At 41.7% G+C, this 21903-nt stretch overlaps 1 protein-coding gene across 8 annotated transcripts; it reads left to right on the forward strand.

Moving 5' to 3' along the window:
• Window positions 1-804: 804 nt before the first annotated feature.
• On the forward strand, window positions 805-17425 carry anln2 (anillin, actin binding protein 2). Of its 8 annotated transcripts, none has more exons than XM_026172598.2 (25): window positions 805-941; window positions 1745-1844; window positions 1960-2127; window positions 2454-2528; window positions 3101-3285; window positions 3504-3596; window positions 3933-4022; window positions 4536-4620; window positions 5127-6356; window positions 6655-6965; window positions 7100-7191; window positions 9973-10102; window positions 10543-10678; window positions 10936-11124; window positions 11214-11340; window positions 11524-11572; window positions 12258-12311; window positions 12392-12424; window positions 12511-12532; window positions 13035-13141; window positions 13578-13631; window positions 14109-14195; window positions 14811-14918; window positions 15418-15566; window positions 16080-17425. In XM_026172598.2, the coding sequence occupies exons 2-25, from the start codon at window positions 1751-1753 to the stop codon at window positions 16234-16236; spliced, it is 3825 nt and encodes a 1274-aa protein (XP_026028383.2). In that variant the 5' UTR covers window positions 805-941; window positions 1745-1750; the 3' UTR covers window positions 16237-17425. The 8 variants fall into 8 exon arrangements, with proteins under 8 accessions (XP_026028383.2, XP_080160184.1, XP_080160181.1 ...); XM_080304058.1 differs by having other exon boundaries at window positions 5127-5336; XM_080304055.1 differs by having other exon boundaries at window positions 3110-3285.
• Window positions 17426-21903: the final 4478 nt, after the last annotated feature.

A 21903-nucleotide genomic window follows, 5' to 3' on the forward strand; every position in this document is an offset into this window, starting at 1 on the left:
GTTGGTTTGCTGTGCTGTCATGGGTTTACACTACACTACACTACACTACACTACTGTGTGACTGGTGCACGGCAGCTGTGATGCTCATGGTCAGGTTACATCAAGTGTAGCACAGATTCATTAGCTGATGATGCTGAGATTCATTCCATTCATTCCACCTTCATACCAGCTTTATACTGTGTCTAGTATGAAGTTTTCTGAAAGTTACAAAGATGCTCGCCAAGCCTTACCTTTGAAAGCAATCTGCGACACCTACTGGTCATTTTTGTAACTACTCGTTGCATGTATGTCATAGAGCTTTATAATATTTAACAACAGAGTTGGCTGTCTGCAGGACATCAGAGAAATCACATAATAATTAAACGCTGTTCATATATATAGGTGTAGCTTAGATATTTTAAATGGAACCTCAACAATATCAATCAGACAACATACTAGAGACGAGCTCTGAGATCATATTAAGCTAAATATATACGACAGTTGTGTAACAGCAAAGATGTGGTACACTTCATAACTTCCAGGAAGGGAAAGCTTATTACAACCTTATTTACCAAAGTCAGCAACCGTCCGCGCGTTTACTCTGTTTTTACCGTAATATAAACACCTAATTTCACAAAAGCCGTTTTTACATCAACTAGTAGGAAAACAAATATGTAAATAATCATCGGTGGGTATTTAACTAAAAGAGTTCATCTACTATTTCTGGAGAATGGACGCAGTATCAGATTTTAACGCCCCACAGGAGCCGCACGGCAAAGATCAGATCGGGGCTCTTTATGAATATTTACGGTACTGCAATCGCTCGTTCCTCTGACGTCAGAAGACCCGCTGAAATTCAAAGTTAGAAGAAGAGAGCAAACAACGAGAGGACTGTTTCGTGGTTTCTGTTAGTTAAGGTTGTCCCGTGTAACACCTGTACTTTCTTACGGATATCTTCTCAGGTAAAAAAAAAAAAAAAAGGGGGGGAGCCATTTAGAAACAAAACATATAGAGACAAACTCGAGCTACCGGTCTAAGTTTCTGTTGATTAAGTTAACTAATTGGAAGCTAAACTAGCATTAACTTTAGATAGGTTAGCTTGAAAAGAGCTAGCCAAGCTGACCCAGGGTGTGGATGCGTTCAGCGTGCTAATCTAGTATGTTTTAGCGTGACAGGTTGTTCGGAGACGAGAAGAAAAACTTGGCGTAGATAACTAAGTTGTCGCTGTGTTAAGTAAATGCTTCAGTTTTCGCTGAAGAGCGATGCCAATCAGCCAGCAGTGTTTTTGTTTTTAAAAACGAGCCAAGCTGAAACGGGGCGTTTTCACGTTTAGTTTTAGCTGCGGTAATCTGTGTCATTAAATAATAGAACATTTTTAATTTTGCAAATGTATTTAACTTTGTTGTAGGCAGATAAATGTCACTGAGTTTACTGACCTGATTTTCGAAGCAGGCCTGGTCGGGAGTGAAGCTTGATGGCCATAGACAGGATAAAACTTGGTTATATGGCGGCTATTTGGAAAATCGGTAAAGGCATTAGTCACTGTTGAAATTACAAAGCTAGATTCAATCTGGCATGCAGTTATTTCTTTGGATTTTGATCAGTTTTTTTTTCTGATGTGGCTTGTTTCTATTGAGAAAGTAACTATTGCTAGCTGATACCGCTTTACTCTTTAGTAAATCTGTTCATGGTCTTCGAGTTTTATCTTCAAATCAGTGAAACTGACCTCTTAAAAATACTTATTCAGTGCTTGATGTTTTTGAAGCTCGATATGGAAGCAGGTGAGGAAAATGGCAACAATATGGGCTTGAAGAGACAGAGAGCACCGCTGTCGGATTCAGAGGACAATAACTGCTCAGCACCAGGTTTGTTTGTGGCTTAAACCAATGTCAAGGTTCCTTCTTCTTTATATTTACAAAATATACATATATTTACAAGAAGGAGTCCCTTATGCCTGTCGCCTATGTCTTACTGTGTCAGAGACCAATGACAGTCAGAAGAGGCGCCGTCTGGAAGCGGCCGGTCAGGAGAACCACTGCCCTGAAGCATCTTCCTCTGGACGCCGAGCAGAGCTTGAAACCAAACCCGACACACCAATAGTTCCCTCAGTCCGGTCACGAGTTCAACAGCTCACCCAGAGAAGAGATGGTAAATGACTGTTTTCTGCATACAAGTTCATGCATGCTGAATATGTGACAAAATACTTGACTGATCTGTACAGTACAGTTGTGACAAAACCTTCACAAAGGTGGAATTTATTGCACTACTGGCTTTGTTTGGGTAGCTAACAAACTTCTCTGTTTTTTGGCAGCATTTCAGGTAATGCTTCAGATAGCAGATCAAAAGTCAACTAGATTATTTACAAGCAAGATAAGACCTGCTGTCAAGATGTTGAGTAATTTCTGTTGAGCCCGAGTGACTGTGTGGGAGTTGGATCATTCCTGTAGTTTGTAACAAAGTGTGTTGTATTTTAGGAGGAGCTCCTCCTGCACAGCGGTGCCTCTCGGATCCAGGCGGGGACAGCAAGGGCCACAAAGAGCCTCTCCTTGGTGAGATTACATATGAGCACACCTTCAAAAACCTCTCTATCAACATCACCTGTTATTAACTAACTACAAACAATTTCAGTCTTAAAGACTGAAGCCTAAATAGATTGCTTACTGTAATGACTCCATTAATTAGAGTGTATTACAGAGGGACACAGACTGAAGTTCAGTCCTGACATTGGCCTTACTGCCCGTCCCTGAGTTTGCAACACCCAGCTGCTAAGTTCTAATCTAAAATAACACAACATGTGCAGTGACTGTATGTCAGTAGTGAACATGACAGGTGTTTCTTTTTATGATACATCTGGCTAACATGAGTTATGGAATGATTTAACTCAGAGTTAAATAATTTGTTTTTGAGCAGTAGCTGATTTCCAATCATCTGCTGTCATTTCCATTCATAAATATTTTCTTTTGTTACTTTATATTTAAAGCATTACTGTTATTTGCATTATATCTATGCAGTGTTATGGGAGGATGTGCATGACAAGCGTCTATTTCTCATGCACTATTTCTATTAAATTGGTCTTTAGTACCCCACCTTTGACTTAAACACTGTCTGAAATATTTTCCAGGTGAGGCAGAGTTCAATCAGCGGATGGAGCGATTCAAAATGGCCTCTTTCCAGAGTAGCCCCACCAACACCCCAAGCCCCGCCAACCAATACCCCCGGACACGCTCCAGCTTTGTATCAGTCATCCAACAAAAACTCCAGGGCTCAACTACACCCAGCTCAAAGCAGGTTTCTCGCATCCGCCAGGTTGGTTTAACAGCTTTAATCACTGAAATGCACATTCAACACTCCCATGTGCTGGTTCTTAAGGGGGGAGATTTGTTATTTCTGTTTGTTTATTTATTATTTAAATCTAATACTAAAAAAAACATAGAAAGAAATAATTTTTTTGTAATATTGAAATACTGGATAATTGATTATGCTTGTGATAAATGTCTAAAATCTGATATATTTTCACTGGTCAGGAGCGGGAGCATGAACTGAGTCAGGTGCCGTTTCAGCCCATCGCTGAGAACGCCTGGCTGAAACGGAGCAGCTCAGATTCCGCTTTAGCAGAGGTGAGTTTTCAGACCCTGACGTTTCACCTACAGAGCTCCGATAATAAACTGTCATAGTTTATTATCTGTTATTTTAAAATCGATGGGTAAATTAAAGCTTCGTGCTTGAATTGCCATCAAGTATAGCAGTGTGGATTAGTATCACAGCTGTGAAACAGTAAATAGTAATTGATGCACACAGTCAGTGTCAACAAGAATTCGGCACGTCCTGCTTTGACTAAAACTTTGTTCGGGTTTTAACTCGTTTTTGTGGATTATAGCTTTTGTAAACTGTACTTTTCATTTTTCACTGTTGGTTTTCATAGATTTTTTTAACATGACAGTTTATATAAACAGGAGAGGACTCCTTGTGGCCCTTCAGGTCCCTCCTCCAGTGTTCCTAGATCAAAAAGGAGAGTGCAGTGGCCTCCCACATGCCTCTGGGATGTGAGTCAGTAGTGTAAAACCCTGCGTTGTCTAGTCACCTGGTATTATGGGCCACATAGACTTGGGCAGAGATCAGTTGATTAAATATGTCTTGAAGCACTGCTGGAGACAGAATTTCATTCCTTACTCTGCACCTTCTTTTCTCTTCTATGGTTTTGGGGATGTTGGCTTGTCACTGCGGTAACAAAGGTCATGTTTGGTGTGCAGTGGTGGATTCATGCACTTCTTGTACATTTGAAGATTGTACAGACTTGCACTGTTCAGCATTATTGCACCCTGTCAATATTTTCTTGGTTCACTTTGTTTAGGGGCTGTTTTTTCTTCCTGTGAATTTTATATTTCATGATTTTTAATTTTTAGAATTCTTTTACAATTTTACTGTCCCTTAATTAAATTAATTTGTTTTTATCTGAACTTTTATTTCCTTTTGTATGTAGTCATCAACATAGTATCATTATAGTCAATAAAACTCCTTCTTATTCTTTAATCCTGTTGTTCTTGATCTTCTGGCAGGATCAAGGTGTCGCTGATGTGAAAGACGGTAGTTTCACTGAACCTCCGACGACAAATGCAGACAGCGCATCTCTTAATATGACAGGTAAGGCTTTGGGTGTCATTTAGATTTAAAATTGAAGCATATATTTTTCTATAATGTGAAACAAAAACAATTCTAATTAGTATTGGACTTCATATGCAACATCTGTATTGGGGCAAACGCATTCGAACAGCACTTATGTACCAGGGATGTAATCTCAGGCCACTTGCCATTTGTTCAATTTGTTTTCGTCTGACCTCATTTTTAAGGAGAAAAGTTTTACATTTCAGAATATTTTGTAAACTCTTGTGTCTGTTATGTAACCAATAATTAGGAATAATGCGACTAATAGAGCACGTTTGATTACATCTTGCAAATTTAATTAATAAAAAAATTTAATTGCAAGTTCATTTCGCATCTAAAATGGTATTTCTTTTCAGTATCAGTACAGATTTTGTGCTCTTTATATAAATGACTCAGTATGTTCAGTAACTGCTCTGAAGGTTTAACAAGTATAAAGCTATAAAAGGTGTGTAGTGATGAGATGCGAGACTCCTGTTTCTCAACAGGTGAGATGACATCCGGTCACTCTGAAGCTCCTGCAGCTTATTCAGAGACTGGAATGCAGAAACGGTGTGTTCTCAGTGAAGAACCCAGACAGACGCAAGAGGCTCTGTCTGCTAATGAAGAAGAGCAGCCAGGTCCCCAACAACCAGAGGGCCAAACTGTGTTAAAGCTTTCTTTTAGCGAGGATCACAGTTTCTTCAAAGCCCCCTCTGGTGAGGATCAGAACATGTCTGACTTAACTGCATCTAATGAGCAAAGCTTCTCAGAATTAACTCTTCCACATGAGTCAAACGTTAAGGAAACATCACAGGAGTCCACAGTAAGTGAACAGGGTAGCTCTGACATGCTGGCCTTTGAAGACGATGAAAAGATGGATAGTTCGTGCTGTAGTGACGGGGAGATTGAACCATCGACAGATGAGGAGTTAAGGATGTGGCGATATCCTCAAAGCACAGTGTGTATGGAGGAAGAATCCGCCATAGATGAAGTACACGAAGCATGTGTGAAGGACGTGCAAGGGGAATCATCCCAAATGAACAAAGAGAAAACAGATGAAAATGAACCCACTGACATCCAGGATGATGGTCCACGTTCTGATGTCTCTACTAAGACCGCTGGCTGTTCTGAAATACAAAAAGATGACAAATCCAAACCAGAAAGCTGTTTAGAAAACTCAATGAGAGGGAAGTGTACTTTAGACCGAGACAAAGAGAGCATGGAGTCATGTAAAGAAGGTAGTCAGGGTCTACTTACAGCAGATAGTGATGTTCTTACAATAAAACAAGAGCAGAAAGAAATGGAACTATGCAGTCACGATGATGATGCAGCTGAACAGTCAAAGGAAACCCAGACAGTCTGTATAAAAGAAGAGTCAGACAGCACATGCTCAGATGGAGGCAAACGAGCATTGCCTACTTCTTTTGAAAATGAACAAAATGAGCATGCGGGACTAGAGGGAAATCTAGAAGATGAGGCACAACCTGTGGTAAAGCCCAAGGGCGCATTAACAGAGGCTGATGGAGCTCAGACCTCAGCAGAGATCCAGCCATCTGATCACCTGGAGGTGGGGCAGGAATCTGTCGATGAAAGGGTGAATCTTGACGTTAGTCTGACAGAAGACACTCACAAGCGAGGAGAGAGCTCAAAGAAGGTTTCCTTTATTCTGGAGCCCGAGTTCATCAACAGCTCAGGGGTGTCTGACAACAATACCTCTACAGAAACCGCCCTGTCAGGTGAGGGCAGTGTGAGCACCTGAGGACACTTTAGGAGAGGTGGAAACTCACGGGTGAAAGTCTGTTGGACATGAGGTGCATGTTTTGAAAGATTATGGTATTGGTCCATGGTGCACAAATACACGGGTGGTTTTTGTCTAGATTGAACAATTACAATTATTTCATCAGAGCTGTGCTGAGAAGAACGTACGAAATGATTTGTTTGATGTCTAAAACACAGATTTGCTATTTGCACAGAAGCATTTGAAGTGTCAGAAAATGATTCAAAGTGATTTCATACATTTGTGATATTTTTCAGATACTGAAGTGAGCTTTCGTGAGGAGACCAACACTGGTGAAATTATCGATCAGATGTTCGAGGAGGTGCTCGAATATGCTGAAAGGATGGAAGGCCCTGAGGATCACGACAGTGGTATTGGGGCTTGCTCCGTCGAAAATGATAAGATGGAGACGGAGAAGGAAAAAAGTGAAGAAGAGGGAGAGGCCAAAGAGGAGAAGAGTGATGAGAGTGATAAGGTTGATGGCATCAGGGATGAGCTGCTCAACTTTCCTCCCACTGGCATCCTCTCTCCTCTCAGCAAGTCTGTAGAGGCTGTGGTCACCCCACTGGTAAGATTTATTCCAGTCTATAGAAGCTACACTCAGAAGCTGAAAGAGTTGGTGTCCTCCACTAGCAGACAGCATTAACGAGTGCCCTGTAAACAACACAACTTATGACATGTGTGCTAATGTTCCTACAACAGCGACTGGCCGCAAGCCAGGAGCCCATCCCTCCTTTGCTCCTGACACCAGAGGAAACTAGCGCCCATCCTGCTGAATCTGCTCCCCTGTACAGGTAATCACAGCAGTTACATGGTCATACACAAATACAGGTTATAATAAATCCCAGCTGTTATCTTTTCACAGTCAAACTGTTGCCAAACGTAAAGAGTAATAGTAATACATCCATCCATCCATCTATTCGCTTCCCCTTTTCAGGGTCGCGGGGGGGCGCTGGAGCCTATCCCAGCTGTCATAGGGCGAAAGGCGGGGTACACCCTGGACAGGTCGCCAGTCTGTCGCAGGGCCAACACACAGGGACAGACAACCATTCACACTCACATTCACACCTAGTGACAATTTGTATTATCCAATTAACCTATCCCCACAAGCTGCATGTCTTTGGACGGTGGGAGGAAGCCGGAGTACCCGGAGGGAACCCACGCAAACACGGGGAGAACATGCAAACTCCACACAGAAAGACCCCGGCCTGATGTTGGAATTGAACTCAGGACCTTCTTGCTGTGCGGCAACAGTGCTAACCACCGTGCCACCGTGCTGCACAAATGTAATAGTAATACATTTGTGTTCAAATTGTTTAAAAACCCAAATGTTCAGAGCTTTGAGATACTCCAAAAGATGCTTACAGAGTTGGCTCATAAAATATAAAGTGAGCTCTGAAGCTGTAAAGCAGGGGTGTCTAACTCCAGGCCTCGAGGGCCGGTGTCCTGCAGGTTTTAGATATCACCCTGGGTCAACACACCTGAATCACATGATTAAGGAAGTAATTTAGCCATTTAAATCAGCTGTGTTGGATCAAGGACACATCTAAAACCTGCAGGACACGGGCCCCCGAGGCCTGGAGTTTGACACCTGGGGTCCGTTCTTCGTACCTGGCTAAGTAAGTTAGCTGGATTTGATTGTTGACGATTTCGTGTGATCTTGGATCGTTCGGTTCCCCGAAGCTCATCCGGGACTTGCTGTCATAGCAACAAAGCGTAAACCTGCTCGGGAGCAGGCTCACTTTATGTAAACAAGATTAGATCGCGGCCACTCAGGTATGTCCGCTTCATTTATACGAAAGCAACAGCGATATTTTACCACTGTTTTACCATAAATAAATAACATCAATGTAACTAAAGTTAATGCAGCACTTGATCCTTTTATTGATTTCATACAGATACATACAGGTCATTTCCTAAAAAAAAGGGAAATATACTATTAATCATTCTATTTCATGTATTTGATTATTTCAGATGTAATTCACAGTTCAGAGTAGTAATAGTAAATTACTTCATGTAAGCAAGATGACCACGGCTATAAAAGCGAAGGTGGATTTGGGAAGCCTGTCGCAGCCATGTCCTGTCCGTATACGCGAGCAGCCCATTGCGGAAGGTGCAAGATTGATAAGGAGAGTCCTCAGAATTCAGCGTATATTGCGGGACAGACAGGATCCTTTAGCTCAGCGCGACAGTGTGCTCATTGAGAGATATCGATTTTCCCGTGAGGGTATTATTTACTTAACCAACTTGTTGACGAGGGGGTGCAGGACCACCACCTGTCTTTTTTTTTTTGCTCTGCCCTTTTCTTGGTTGCTGTTATAAACAAACAGATTATTTCAGGGTCTCTTTTCAAGAGACTAAAAGCAATATAAGTGATAAATATTACCATTCTGTAGAATTTTCTTATATTTCACTTTTACTTGTTCCCATGTTCTAGTGGGTCCTGTTGTGGCTCTAATGTGAAAGAGGATATAATGTAATATAATATAATAAATTTACCCTACCGCCTACTGGTGTTGGCCAGAGGGGCCGATGGCGCGATATTGGCAGCCTGGCTTCTGTCAGTCTGCCCCAGGGCAGCTGTGGCTACAACCGTAGCTGCCTCCACCAGTGTGTGAATGTGAGAGTGACTGAATAGTGGCATTGTAAAGCGCTTTGGGTGCCTTGAAAAGCGCTATATAAATCCAATCCATTATTATTATTATTAAATTACTTACAAGTTTAATTTGTCAGCAACTTTCTGCCAGCCCTCTCTCCTTGCTTTTGCAGCCTTTGCAGTGTTCCCTTGCGTTTTAATTAAACTCTGAAACTCCTGAAATCCCTCACTCAAGAGTTCTTGCTCTGCTGCCGAAAAATACTGAGCGCGCTCCTTCGACATTTTCGCCGACCAATCAAAGGGTTGCCGATCAATGTTTCTACTATCGATGCGTAGCCCCTGTTAAGCCACCCAGTGATCTCACATTACTTCATCCAGCTATACTAATCGTCAACAACAGGTGTGTTCGGAGAACCGGAATAGCGAGCTCAAAGTTAGCGCGATGATTTGATCTTGGATGTAGTAAGCGAGGTATGAAGAACGGACCCCTGTGCTGTAAAGGATAGAAGTTTTTGTTTGTTTGGTTTTTTTTTTACAGCCTTGGCAGTAGTCACTAATCTCCATACACCACTCTCTAGTTCCTCATAAAATGGGATAATTCCTCCAAGTTATTAAAACAGAAAAAAACTATCTGATCCAAATTCAGGATCATGAACATTTTATCAGTTTACAGCAGTTACACTGCAATAATATCATTATCAGATCTCACAGTGGGCTCATTTGCACAGTCTGAGGTCTGTTAGTAAAAACGACTGAGTCAGTCTGCACCAACACATGAGATTGTGCTCTTCAGCAGTCTGGTGGGGTTGTTGGTGCCTAATGTGTAACGAATCAAATCTACATGTTGTGCATGTTCAGAAAGCTCCATGATGCTTTACCCACACTGTTCTGTGAACTCTTGAACTGTGCCAGCACTCACACATTGTTTCTCAAACATTGTTTTCCTTATGTTAATGTTTGTTTGTTCTCTGGTTGTCAGCATCGATGCCTACCGCACACAAAGGCAGAGTAAGCTTCCCATCGTTCAGAGCGTCACTCCGGGGGTTCAGAGACGGGCTGAAGAGACGCCCAAGCCTCAACCGCCTGTCAACATCAAGGAGAAAATAACGGTGTGTAGTTTGCTTTGACTAGTTTAGAAAAACACTGATATTACGGAAGGCTAAGCTCAATATTGTCCAACAACTTACCTGTCCTGAAGTTTACACAGGGAGTAACAGAAATTTGAAGTCTTTCTCCATTTCAACAAATGGAGCAGGACTAAATCAGTAGAGCAATGAATTTAAAAAGCTGAAATTATGTTTAATTATGGAAACTCGACATTCATCTGGTCTAAATTTCAAGCATGTGGAATGTTTTAATGGAGACTTTTATGCAGAGGAACTTAATACTTTCGAACGTGATCGCCCCTCATAACACTCTTATGTTATTTGTATCTGGAACTGTAGTGCAACAAAATGTTTCTTAAAGAGTGAGAACCCCAAAAACTGTGGAACCTTTTGAATATATTACATGTATCAGTGATGCTCTGGGTTTGGTCGATTGTGTCCAGGCTCTTAATGAAGAAGCTGGGAAACTGCAGACTGTGATTAACCAGACGCTGCAGGCCCTGAACTGCTGTACGGATGAGGAGCACGGGCGAGGCTCACTGGAGGAGGCCGAAGCCGAGAAACTGCTGCTGGTCTCGTGTATGTAGACTGCAAGATTTTAAACCACCGCATCTTTGTTCAGCATAGAGTCAGGAATGCTTCTTCACATAAGCCACTTTCATTCCTGTCATCTAAGCTTCTTCTCTGCAGCCGTTATTGGTCATTCATTGGTCTTTAAGATTAGGAACCAGTCAAAACTGACAGTGTGATATCCACAACTGTCAATTCTTTGCTGATATGTTATAATATTTATCTATTTTGTCTTCCTTGCATTTATGATACATTTTCTGTTTCAGGTGAGAAGCGCTCTGCCCTGCTGGCTGAGGTGGCCAGACTGAAGGAGGAGAGGAGCTCAGAATCTGGAGAGGCAGCAGTGGAGGACAGTGAATCTATTTCCCAGCAGCCCTGCAGAGGCACTGTCAGCATCACAAACATCCAGCTGCCGCTCAAGGTGGAATATGTCTGCTCCTCACACAACCGTGCAGGTACCGCAGCTGAGAAGATTTCTGCCTTTGTTTGGTTTTTAATGGCTTCACTCTTAACATTCACGATGTTGTTTTTGTTTGTCATTTAGGTCGACCAAGTCACTACTTTTTTGTTCTTATCCGCTACGGACCCTGCAACATCGTCGCCACCCCTCTGGCCACAGCTGCAGATGCTCAGAACGGAGACACCATCTCCTTCCCCACATCTGTCACTATGTAAGCTGCATTTCATCAACTACTCTTAAACTGGAACAAATGTTTGTGGCCTTTGACCTTATGTGACGTTTCATGTTGCGGCTCTGAAACAGCATTTTGATTTCTCATTTTGTGACTCTACTAAGTGGTAATTGATATGCAAAGTATCCTAATGCATTGCATTGCTTCGTCTTAATGTTTCAGGAAGGATATTCGCTCATCCTTTGAAATTGATGTGGAAGTCTACAGCCTGGTCAGTCACAATCTATAGAGCTTCATTTTCTATGACTATTTACATTATACACGTTTTAAATCATTATAAACCTTTCATGTGCGTTAACTGTGAACTGGTGATGTTGCAGCCAGATGTGCTAATGTAATACACACATCTGTAGTGTATCTAATGGATTAGCTGAAGAGACTTGGTTGGATTGTTTGCTGCAGCATTGCAGGCATGTCTCTGTGGTATCTGATGGAAGGCTGTTGTAAGCTGGCGTGCTGTTAGTTGGCGATCCTGTAGGGAGAGGGGCCGTCCTGGAGTCCTCCCACCTAAATACAGAAGCCACTGTTTTTTCTTTATGTGACAGCTCATGAGATTTACTTCAGTTATAAGTTCTGAAGCCAGGGGAGACTAACTAATGCCTATCAGTAATCGGAGTGTAGTTGAACAGCTGTGGTCGTTCAGCATTAGCAGCAGGATTGTATAAGGCTCTGGTTAGGCTGCCCTTTGCTTGGGTGTGTGCTGGTTTTAAAGGCAGTTTAAGGTGTGCTGCATTAGGCCTAGTGATTTGTTTTTTAATGACCTTCTTACTGCTCAATATACCAAATGTGTAAAATATGTATTATTTTTGTGTTTGTGTTGATTTTAAATGTGGAGTGTTGTTGTCTAAAACTGAAATTACTTTATATTTTTATTATGTTGTTTTTCTGCCATCTAGTCCCAAACCTCAGCCAGTAACTGCACCATGGAGCGGGCCTCCACCAAGCCACGGGTAAGCTGGTCATTTCTGAGCTCACTGCATGTTTATATATACAATGTTTAAATTCATTAATGTTGCCTTCTCATGTGCAGGTCACTCCAAGAAAGCTTCTGAACACTCTCACGGTGAGGTTTCAGTTTTATTTTTCATCAAATCGTGGTTATACTTTGAGTTTTACTCTTATTTATTCATTTGTCTTATTTTCCAGCAGAGATCTAGCGTCAGTTCAACATGTAAGTTGTTTTATTTTGGTCACTAATTTATTTTATTTTGTCAGTGCATAAAGAGCAGCATGGTTACAGGTCTTCAAATGTCTTAAATGCATATTTATAACCAAAGGCCTTAAAATGTTTTATATTGGCTTCAGTTGGAGTATAGTTTCCATTTTCTTTAGTATTTCTTTAGCTGGATCCTAAATTTTATTTTCATGGAGTTCACTGTTAAGTCTTAGACTGAACTTGATTTTTAGCTGTAAGTGCATGCTTATTGGGGTGTATTATTATCTATGTTATTGTAGGGTCTTTATCTTACAATATAAAGTGCCTTATGTTTTGTTGTGATTTGGCGCAATATCAATAAACTTGACTTGAAGCATAAACACCCCGATGAGGCTTCAGTTCGTCCTGTTTCACTCTTTGAACAAACTGGCACAAAGATGGTTATAATGGTGGTTGGTGATATACTTCCAGCTCTAAGTGTTGCACATTAGTCATGTTTTTGCTTTTGCTCCTTCAGCTGCTGCTCCTCCTCTCATCACCCGTCGCTCCAGTAACTTTTGTCTGGTCGGCTCTCATAAGATCACGTTGGCCTCACTGGGACACAGCAAATTCCCCCTGGATAAGGTAAGATTGTGTCTGTTGCTGGGGTGAACACTGAGGAGGACTGTTGGTGAAAGCCTGTTCAACATTTTTACAAATATTTTATTATTCAGCAACTCTGGAACCTAGTGGAAATGTGAGTTTTGGTAAAGAGAAATAGGACTTGGCGATGGAAACTTGTCTTTGAAAGTTTGAGAAGTAAAAAATAAGATGAATACAAATGGAGCTTCTTTTGTCTGTGTAGTTGTGTAAATGTGAATTTGCTGATTGAGTGATGCAGCTGAATAAAAGCACTGTCTTTGGGATTTGCCGCTGCCTGAGAGGAAGAAGCACAGTGCTGCAAACACCACCCCGCATGCTTTCCCCCTTTTGATTTGTTATTACTCCACACATGCACGGGCCCACTGGTGATGTAACGTGTCTGTGTCCCTCCCCCTCTTTTCTTGCTTCTTTCACTCAGATGAAACTGGATGGCAAAGTCAGGAGGCTGCTGGGAGATGAATTTCAGGAAAAGGTTTCACTTTTTCACAATTCTGTCACCCCTCCACCTCTCTGAAAACTCACCTATTTCATAATTCATAAAAACCTTCGAGGGTTATTTGTAAATAACTTTGCTGTCACTTTAGATAAGAAAGAACTTGAACGAATCTCAGAAATTAAAGGCTATCCATTATGTTGCCATTTTGAATGTGAAACTTGTTCTTAAGGACATAAAGTGATCTCAACTCGCTGATACATATTACTGCATGTGTAGTCAGTGTACATGTTCTTACATTTCTCTCCTATATTCTTGATTCCTGCAGATTGAAATTATCTTTACTCCGTGGAAAACGGCAGCATTCGCTGTCGAAGTGACCACTGCCGGTCATCTGTTAGATTATGTGTAGAAAAGCATGTTGGGATGTATTTGAAATGCTGTTTTCTGTTACCACCATTTAAAATCCTGCCAGTCTGACACTGTGTGCCCCTCCCTGTCCTTTTCTGGCTTTAGGTGCCCTTTCTTTCCCCTCTAGAGGGCAACATCTACCTGCAGCTGGAGAGCAAGAGCCACTCTGACGTCCAGCACCAAGGCTTCCTGGTCAGGAATTTTATATATTTTTATATTAAAGAAAAACCTGAGTATGTCACAGAGAGATTTATCTTAGCAGGATATTTTCTTGGGTGTTTTACTTTATTCTTCCATTCTCACTCACACTCCGTCTGCCGCTCTGTAGCAGATGCAGCTGGTTCAGTGTCACGATGCTGAGCTCACAGAGGCTGCAGACCAGAACAAAAACTCCTGTTTCCAGCTGGCAGCTATGATTCATGTTAGCATAGGTGGAGACTTCCTGAAACTGTGCTTAAGCGCTTTGTCTGAAAATGAAAAAATTCTCTCATGCCATTTAACAACTAGTTTCTAAGCCAGCCACGCAGATGAATCACGAGTGTGATCTGGAAGCTTGAAGCCTTCGTTGCGTGAGCATCAGATAATTTGGACCAGTGAGTCAAATCAAAGACAAAGTGCCAGGCACACATTAATGTTCCAGATATCAAAGGGGAAAAATTTTGAAATTGAAGTCATGTCTCAGTTTCTTAAAGTCACATTGCAGGGAGTGCAGATCCTGCCTCAGCTAAATTTTACACACATCAAATCATTTTCCTCTAAATTTAAACGCCTGTTTTCACTGCATTGTTGCTGTGTTTGTGTTCCCAGACGATGTTCGAGTTGATCAGTGGGTATGGGGTCTGGCATCGCTGCTTTTTTGTCCTGGAGGAATGCAACCTGTACTACTGGAACTATCCAAATGACAGAGAAACAAAGGTATGAACGAGCAGGTTTATTACATAGATGTGAAATATGGAAGTTCCAGCCCATAAAAATCAAAAAGCATATCTGATTTAAATTTTGCCATCTCTTCAGTGTCATCTTCTTGTGCATGTCTGAGTAGCTTCTGGGGGTGGATGCTATTTTTAGGTTTCGCAGTGGAAGTTTATGACTGTGCTACTGCGATGCCTGCTTGCTGCAGTGTCAAAACTTTTAAACGGACTTTTCTGTTTTCAGCTCTAGCTCCAATCAGCAGTGGTTAGCACCCTGACATTTTAAATCTAAGAAACTGTTACATTAATAAAACGTGAATAATTAGTTTTAGGGACTGCTGTTTGTGGCTCTAACTAGCAAGGTAAGCAACTTAAATGTAAAAGTTGACCACCTGCACAGGCACTCATGAGAAGGCGACTCTGAAGGGCATACCCTGTAACTGGCCAAGTTTAATTGTTGCCATCAGTGACCTTAAATCGGTCTTTTGTGTTCAACTTCTAAGGAGGCAGAAGGCAGCATCTCTCTCTCCAGCTCACAGAGTCAGTGCGTCAGGCCTGTCAAGAGGGAGTTGTGTGCTCGACCTTTCACCTTTGAGCTGGTAAGCAGCGTATCGCAGCAGGAGCAAGACCTCAGCCAGGATGCCGCAGCCAAGTAAGTAGGAATTTAACGACCCCGACTCCCTGAAAATGAGGTCTTTGCTTGCACAAACAGACAGAAACATTAGAGCGAAGTGTTTAATGTGTTGTTGTCAGCCTACTTTCAGTGTGAATCACAGCTGCAAACGGACTTTTTCACTTTTATCCAGCAGGAAAAGCTCAGGTTTAACTGTCAGGACCTCTGTTCTGTGCATGATGGCTCGTTTTGCTTGCTTGTTGGAAAAATTAAGAGAATTAAGGCTTTGCTCACAAAATTGAGCTCATCTACTTTTCTCACTGATTAATTTTGTTTGACTGGTTTACACATTTAAGCCAGTCTATTCCACATTTGTTTACAGTGAGCATGACGCATGACGTTGCTCTTCTGGCTGCACCCAGCTAGTGATGTCACAGTGGGTGTTGTGTTTTTGACAGCTGATGGGAAACACCTTTCGGTGACACCACTCACTGGGTGGAGGCTGGACACTAATAGCTGCACACAAACTGACGAAGGCCTTTCCTGTTTCAGGTGTTGGTTTTCGGCAGACACCAAGCAGGAGAGGTTGGACTGGATGGAGAAGCTCAACCAGGCTCTTTTGGACTTTCACACGTGGAATCGAACCCAAACAGAGAGTCAGCAGGCAAACACGTCCAGCAGTGGGAACCTGAGGGAGAGTATACTGTAACACATCACTAAGACACCTGCTGGGATGTGCTTCAGGGTTTACTCTTCATCTCAGAGTGTTTGCCTCGCTGACATGTGTCTCGTTGATTTATCTTTGGGAGATTTTTTTTTTTTTCCTTGTATGTGTTTCTTTTTAACCTGAATCCAAACACTTTTGTTTGGTTCCCAAGTCACAGCTGTCTGAGTATTTACATTTTTTATATATATATATCTATGTTTTTGTGGCAATCAGCTGCTTCAGCCTCTGCTGGTAATAATAAAGGGCACTTTCAGTATCTGAGATGACTCTTGCCTTATACCCTCATATATGTTTCTGCTATAATTTGCATTTATTTGGATTCAGATTGTATTTTTTGTATCATTTAAATGGGAAGGCTAAAATTTATATAGAGACACTAATAAATATATACAGGTATAAATCTTTAACTGTAGTAATCTGGGATTTCGTGTTTGAAATGGACAGAAACACTAATAATTAAAACTGTAGAATTAATTTTGGCTGGTGTTGAATGGGAGTAAGTAATGTAAAATCTATTCTCGGCAGGCGTTCAGACCTCTCTACTGACAGATAATCATCTTGGGATTTTTCCAAAGAATTTGTGGAATTCTATGGAATATCTACAGGAGATGAAGTCTGTATATAATTAGTTTTAATATGATGTCGTGCTGAAAACCAGGGATGCACCAACATATATCATAATCAATCAAATACTGGTAAATCTGTAAGCATCTGTATTGGTCTTGTTCAAATATATCAGCCAATCTGCCTTTTAGTAAGAGCAGTAGCTGTTGTTTACCCTCCATATATCCATATGTTTGGATACAGTATGCATGCATTTCTCCTCCTGGCACACAAGAGGGAATAAATTAAATGAATCTAAATGATAAAATGTGTATAAATACCCTGAATGTCATCAGTTATCAGCCATGAAACTGCTAGTCAGTGCATCTGTTTTATTTCTAAAAGTGTCAGTCTTCTGCATTACAAGTGCAGATAAATAAAATCATATTTTACGTGTATTTCAGCTGGGGAGGCCCCTGACACGCTGTTGCAATGAATGCTGTCTGCCTGATGTTCTGCTATTGTCCATCTCTGTCACTTTATTCTAAATGTTGATGATGTGAACTCTCATTCTATGCACTTAATGGAAGCCAAACGGTAAAATAAATGAAGTATAACTGCTACAAAAGTGTTCTGACTGATGGGTTTAAATGATACAGACTGGGATTTTTAAACAAATGACCAATTATTAACAATAAACACCATTTTTCCTACTAATGCAAAAAATATTTGAAAGCCTGTGCACAGATCCCCAAAGGTTTTACTACAATTACTCGCCTGCTCATGTATTCATATAAAAGTAGCCGTTTCAGCCGTAAACCTGCTATACATGGGACGCTTAAGAGAATCTGGCAGGAAGGCTGCTCAGGTCAGGAATGTCATACAGGAAGTAGTCTAGAATTAGACTTCCTGTTCGTCCCACTGCTCCTCTGGGTGGAGGCGCCGCTGGGTGTTACGGTGCTCAAGGTGATGACAACAACAAGGGGCAGCGGGTCACGTGATTGAGCTTTCAGGACGGCCGTACGGCTGTGTCGGCAGCCTCATCCTCTGGGTGCAGGGCGGCGATGCATTATGCCTGCCAGAGCTTTGCTAGATTGTGGGGCAGGAATGTAGAACTGGTCTATTAGATCAGTACAGATGGAAGCCAGTTCATTATTCATTACAGCTATGTAAACATGCTCGAACGAAACCATTTCTGCTCGTTAAATTTGAAGTCTTACTAGAGAAATGTGAGTGCGTCAGAGGTTTGTTTTGCTTTTGTAGCCACAGTTTACACTTTGACCTTAAACACATCATAAAATATGCTCTTGAAGAAAGGACACCTATAAGGACAAACTCCCAGAATGTGTGTGATTGTGCCTGTTTAGCAGAGCCGGGTTTTAAACAATGTGTGTTGCAACTTTCTTGAGAACCACTCATCCAAACATGAATCAATTGAAGTAATTTCAGGCAGGAAGGTGTGATAGAAAATTTCTGTTCTGTAATTTCTGTAAAGGCAAAGATGAATAAAATGAAATGAAAACATGCCCAGCTCTCTTTGTGGGCACCATCCCTTCAAAGGCCTGTTTGAGGGTTCAAGTCTGGGTTTTAGGATTAAAGTTAGAATTAGGTTTAGGTTAAACTTACAGGTAAAAGGCTCAGGAATTATTCAGTGTCAAGCAGTCAACAGTTACTGTAGAAGAAAACAGTAACAGAGCCTGATTTACCCAAAATCTAAGAATTGGTGTCCCGGACACCTCAAAGTGCTCCACTGCAACAAGCCTACTAAGTTTAAAGTTGATTGGACAAATGAAACACAGTGCAATATACTCTTATTTTTATCTGTCCCCTCACTACATTTTTGGACTTTTACCCATCTTTTAAACTCCCACACCGTCTCAGCTGGTTTTACTGGCTGTGGACCTGAGGTGATGTGAGGCAGCACTCCTCAGCAAATGCTGTTAGACTCATTATGCTGCTGAAAATTTAATGACGCTTAAACCAGATGGTGTGCTGTGCTGTATCCATGCTGGTTGCGCATCATATACACTGTTGACTATAACTATAACTGAAGCATGTTCAAGGCAGCAATGTATTGCTTTGCAACCACGAGATGGTGACATATTTTCCTCCAGCAGACCGGAAAGCCTGAGGTGTAAAGGTCTCAGTAGTAATATCTGATTTCATCCTGCAGGGCCGCTGTGAGTTCATATAAGACTCTGCAGCAGAAGGAGCGACCAAGCATACAGCGACACAGACGGAGGAAGAAACACTTGACTGCACTGAGCCCTGCTGTCAGTGTGACAGGAGCAGGGAACGTCAGGTCAGCGGCCCTGTTGTCCTTATCAGTGTCGTCCCACCCTGACAGGAATACATTCTGCACAACATCCTGGTGCGTCATCCTCAGCTCTGTTCCTTACATGGCTCTGGAGGAAACGGTGCCTGTGTGGTAAAGATACAAGAGCTGATGGTGCCCAGAGTTGTCTGGGTAGTGTGCTTAAAGTAAGAGACAAAATGAAGCTTATAATGATACCTGTAATTTATCACATAAACTTCAGTTATTTTTTTAAAGCACCTTCCAGCTTATTGATATGGTTCATCCTAATTTCTCACCAACATAATAATATAAGCTGCCCGTGGGTCCACAAAAAAACTGCAACCCAAAATGAACTTCCTTTAGTAGTTACTTGAGGCTGGTTCCAAAAGTGAATCAGTCTCATGTTAAAATCCTAAACTTGCCCAATATAGGTAGGTCTATGGTCTGTGAATAACTTAATACTGGGTGAATTTAATAATGGTATTAAAGGTATGTGGATGTACACAAGGGGCTGTGAGCTGCATGTTGTCCTTAGCACTTAGCTACTTAGCACTATTAGCAAGTGGCTATGTGTTGCACTTTCTTTTGGTGCAGCGTGCTAAATTATAAACAGGCTGGTTCTTATATAGTGCTTTCCTACAATTTTGCACTTTTATATGACATCTTATTCACATAAGCATCGTTTTATCTATGCCTAATAAGATTCACACTCCAGCGAGCGCATCGGAGAACAACCTGGAGTCCAGCATCTTCCTCAAGGATGCTTTGGCATGCAGACTGGCAGCCAGGGTTTAAACCGCCACCTTGCCAGTTAGTAGGTGACCTGCTCTACCTTCTCAGCTACTAATACCCCGAACTAGCTAGCATTAGCCAATATTTACTACTCCACCTTCTCATGCAACTATGGTCTGTTCTGGCTCCAAAGAAGTCAATATGCTGGCAGCCAAAACACTAATGTTAAAGCTTCAAAGTTCCAAAGTAGTGGACAATATTGCAGGGACTACTGCTATCTTTTATATACAGTCTAGTAGCTAATGCAAAGATCTATGCTAACAAAACTTGTGAAAAATAATATGAAACCTACGCAGGTAGTGTTTCTAGAGATCATGCAACAATGGGATGGTGTTTTTAAAGACAAACTCTCTTTTAAAGATCTGGAAGAGTTATTAGTTTGTGAAGGTTCATTTTGCATTTTTCTGATCTCAGTCTGTCGACACCAGATATCACAAGTGAGCTGATTCTGACTGAAGCATTTATTTTAAAAAAAAGTCTTTTTGGCTTGAAATGGAACCAGCTTTTACTAAATGAAGCTGATGTTTAATAAATAAGACTTTAAAGTAAGTAAAGTGGCCTTTTGTTTTCCTCATTGAGCTCTTTTTGCAATCAGAGTTTTGCCTTCTGCTGGGCATCAGAAGTAATCCATTTAAATGTCTTCCTCACTGACTTCAAGTTTCAGGCCTGGTAGCCTTTTCCATCTTCTATATACAGCTATATTCACAATACAGCTGATTTACATATATATCTCCCCTTTTTTGTCAGCCAGCTGCATAAGGAAGCATTAAAAAGTGATTTTAGTTGTAGCTCATAAACACTGCACACCAGCTATCACTCATCTCACATCTCACCAGAGATTCAAAAGAAATCCAGTCAGTTTTCTGGGTATGTGCGATTTCAGCGAACCATCAAAGAGAAAGTTACACCCACACTGCTCCGGACCCTCGATGGGCTGAGGTGGGTCAATGGAATATTTTCAAAAGCTGAGCGAACACTGAAATACCGACCCAGTGGTGACAGATTTGCACACTCTGGAGGCCATTTGTGGAAAACTTTTATTTCGAGTAAGGAAAAAGATGCTCTAAAAGGGAAGCTACTGCTTTTTTGTCTTATTGTCTTTTCTTCATCCGTGTGAACCAAAAGCTCAGACTTCAGCTTGTTCTACTTTTGACTCTGTGTGATGTCATAGAGAATAGATATATCTAATGCGATCGTTAGACCTCATTAAACTTCAGGAAAGCTACTCTAGTAGATTCAAAACATTTCTCAAGTCCACAAAGAAATGTGGCTAAAAAAAACTTCACCTGGTGCAATCCACGTCTGATTCTTTGTTTGGAGATGCAGCTCTCACACATTAAACAGGCCACATCAGTCATTCTCAGCCTTTCTCAAAGTCCGTTTCAGTTTGGTTTGTTATTCGATCTGCAGAGCACCCGTGCCGAAATGCTAAACTCGCTTGAGGAAATCAGTAATGCAGCACCAAAAGATGATGGGAGACTGTGTTTGTGCTGGCTCCGGCCACGGGGCCACTTGGCACGCTCCTCGCTGTGTTGTGAAGAGGTCCGGGAAGCTTGGAGGCGTAAACAGGGCGGCGGGGTCAGAGGACTCAACTGGTCCGCAAATAAGCAAACTGTCCTCGGGGGCAGTAGCCGGTACTGGTGAGACAGCTGCAGAGGATCAGAGAGGGTCAATGACACGTGCTGTTTTTGTTGAGTGGAAATTTTCAACACATTTTGTTCCACAACAGTTTATCCAGAACTTGACTAAATCATCTGAGACACCTACAAAGTGCCTTCCAATACAACACTACTCATCAAGGACTCCATTACTTGTTGGCTCTGTTCTTTTCCACTGGGTTGTAAGATAATGACTTGTGCATTATACATTGTTTCTTCTGTTAAGTGGTTTCCCTTTGAGTCGAGGAGACTCTCAGACTCCTGGGGGGGGGGGTCCTCTGGAACACCAGGTCCATTCGCTGTGCCCCCCCACCCCCACCCCATGTGCCACCATCTGGATTGTTTTCCTGCTCTCCTCCC

Source organism: Astatotilapia calliptera, chromosome 7, assembly GCF_964374335.1.
Source record: "Astatotilapia calliptera chromosome 7, fAstCal68.1, whole genome shotgun sequence".
Lineage (NCBI taxonomy): Eukaryota > Metazoa > Chordata > Actinopteri > Cichliformes > Cichlidae > Astatotilapia > Astatotilapia calliptera.

Bases quoted from the DNA above. Each gene is read 5' to 3' on its own strand.
- anln2 (XM_026172598.2), top strand. From the start codon at position 1,751: ATGGAAGCAGGTGAGGAAAATGGCAACAATATGGGCTTGAAGAGACAG. The intron at 3,597-3,932 runs GTGAGTTTTCAG...TTATATAAACAG, and splicing joins CAGATTCCGCTTTAGCAGAG to GAGAGGACTCCTTGTGGCCC. The intron at 12,533-13,034 runs GTAAGTTGTTTT...TTGCTCCTTCAG, and splicing joins ATCTAGCGTCAGTTCAACAT to CTGCTGCTCCTCCTCTCATC.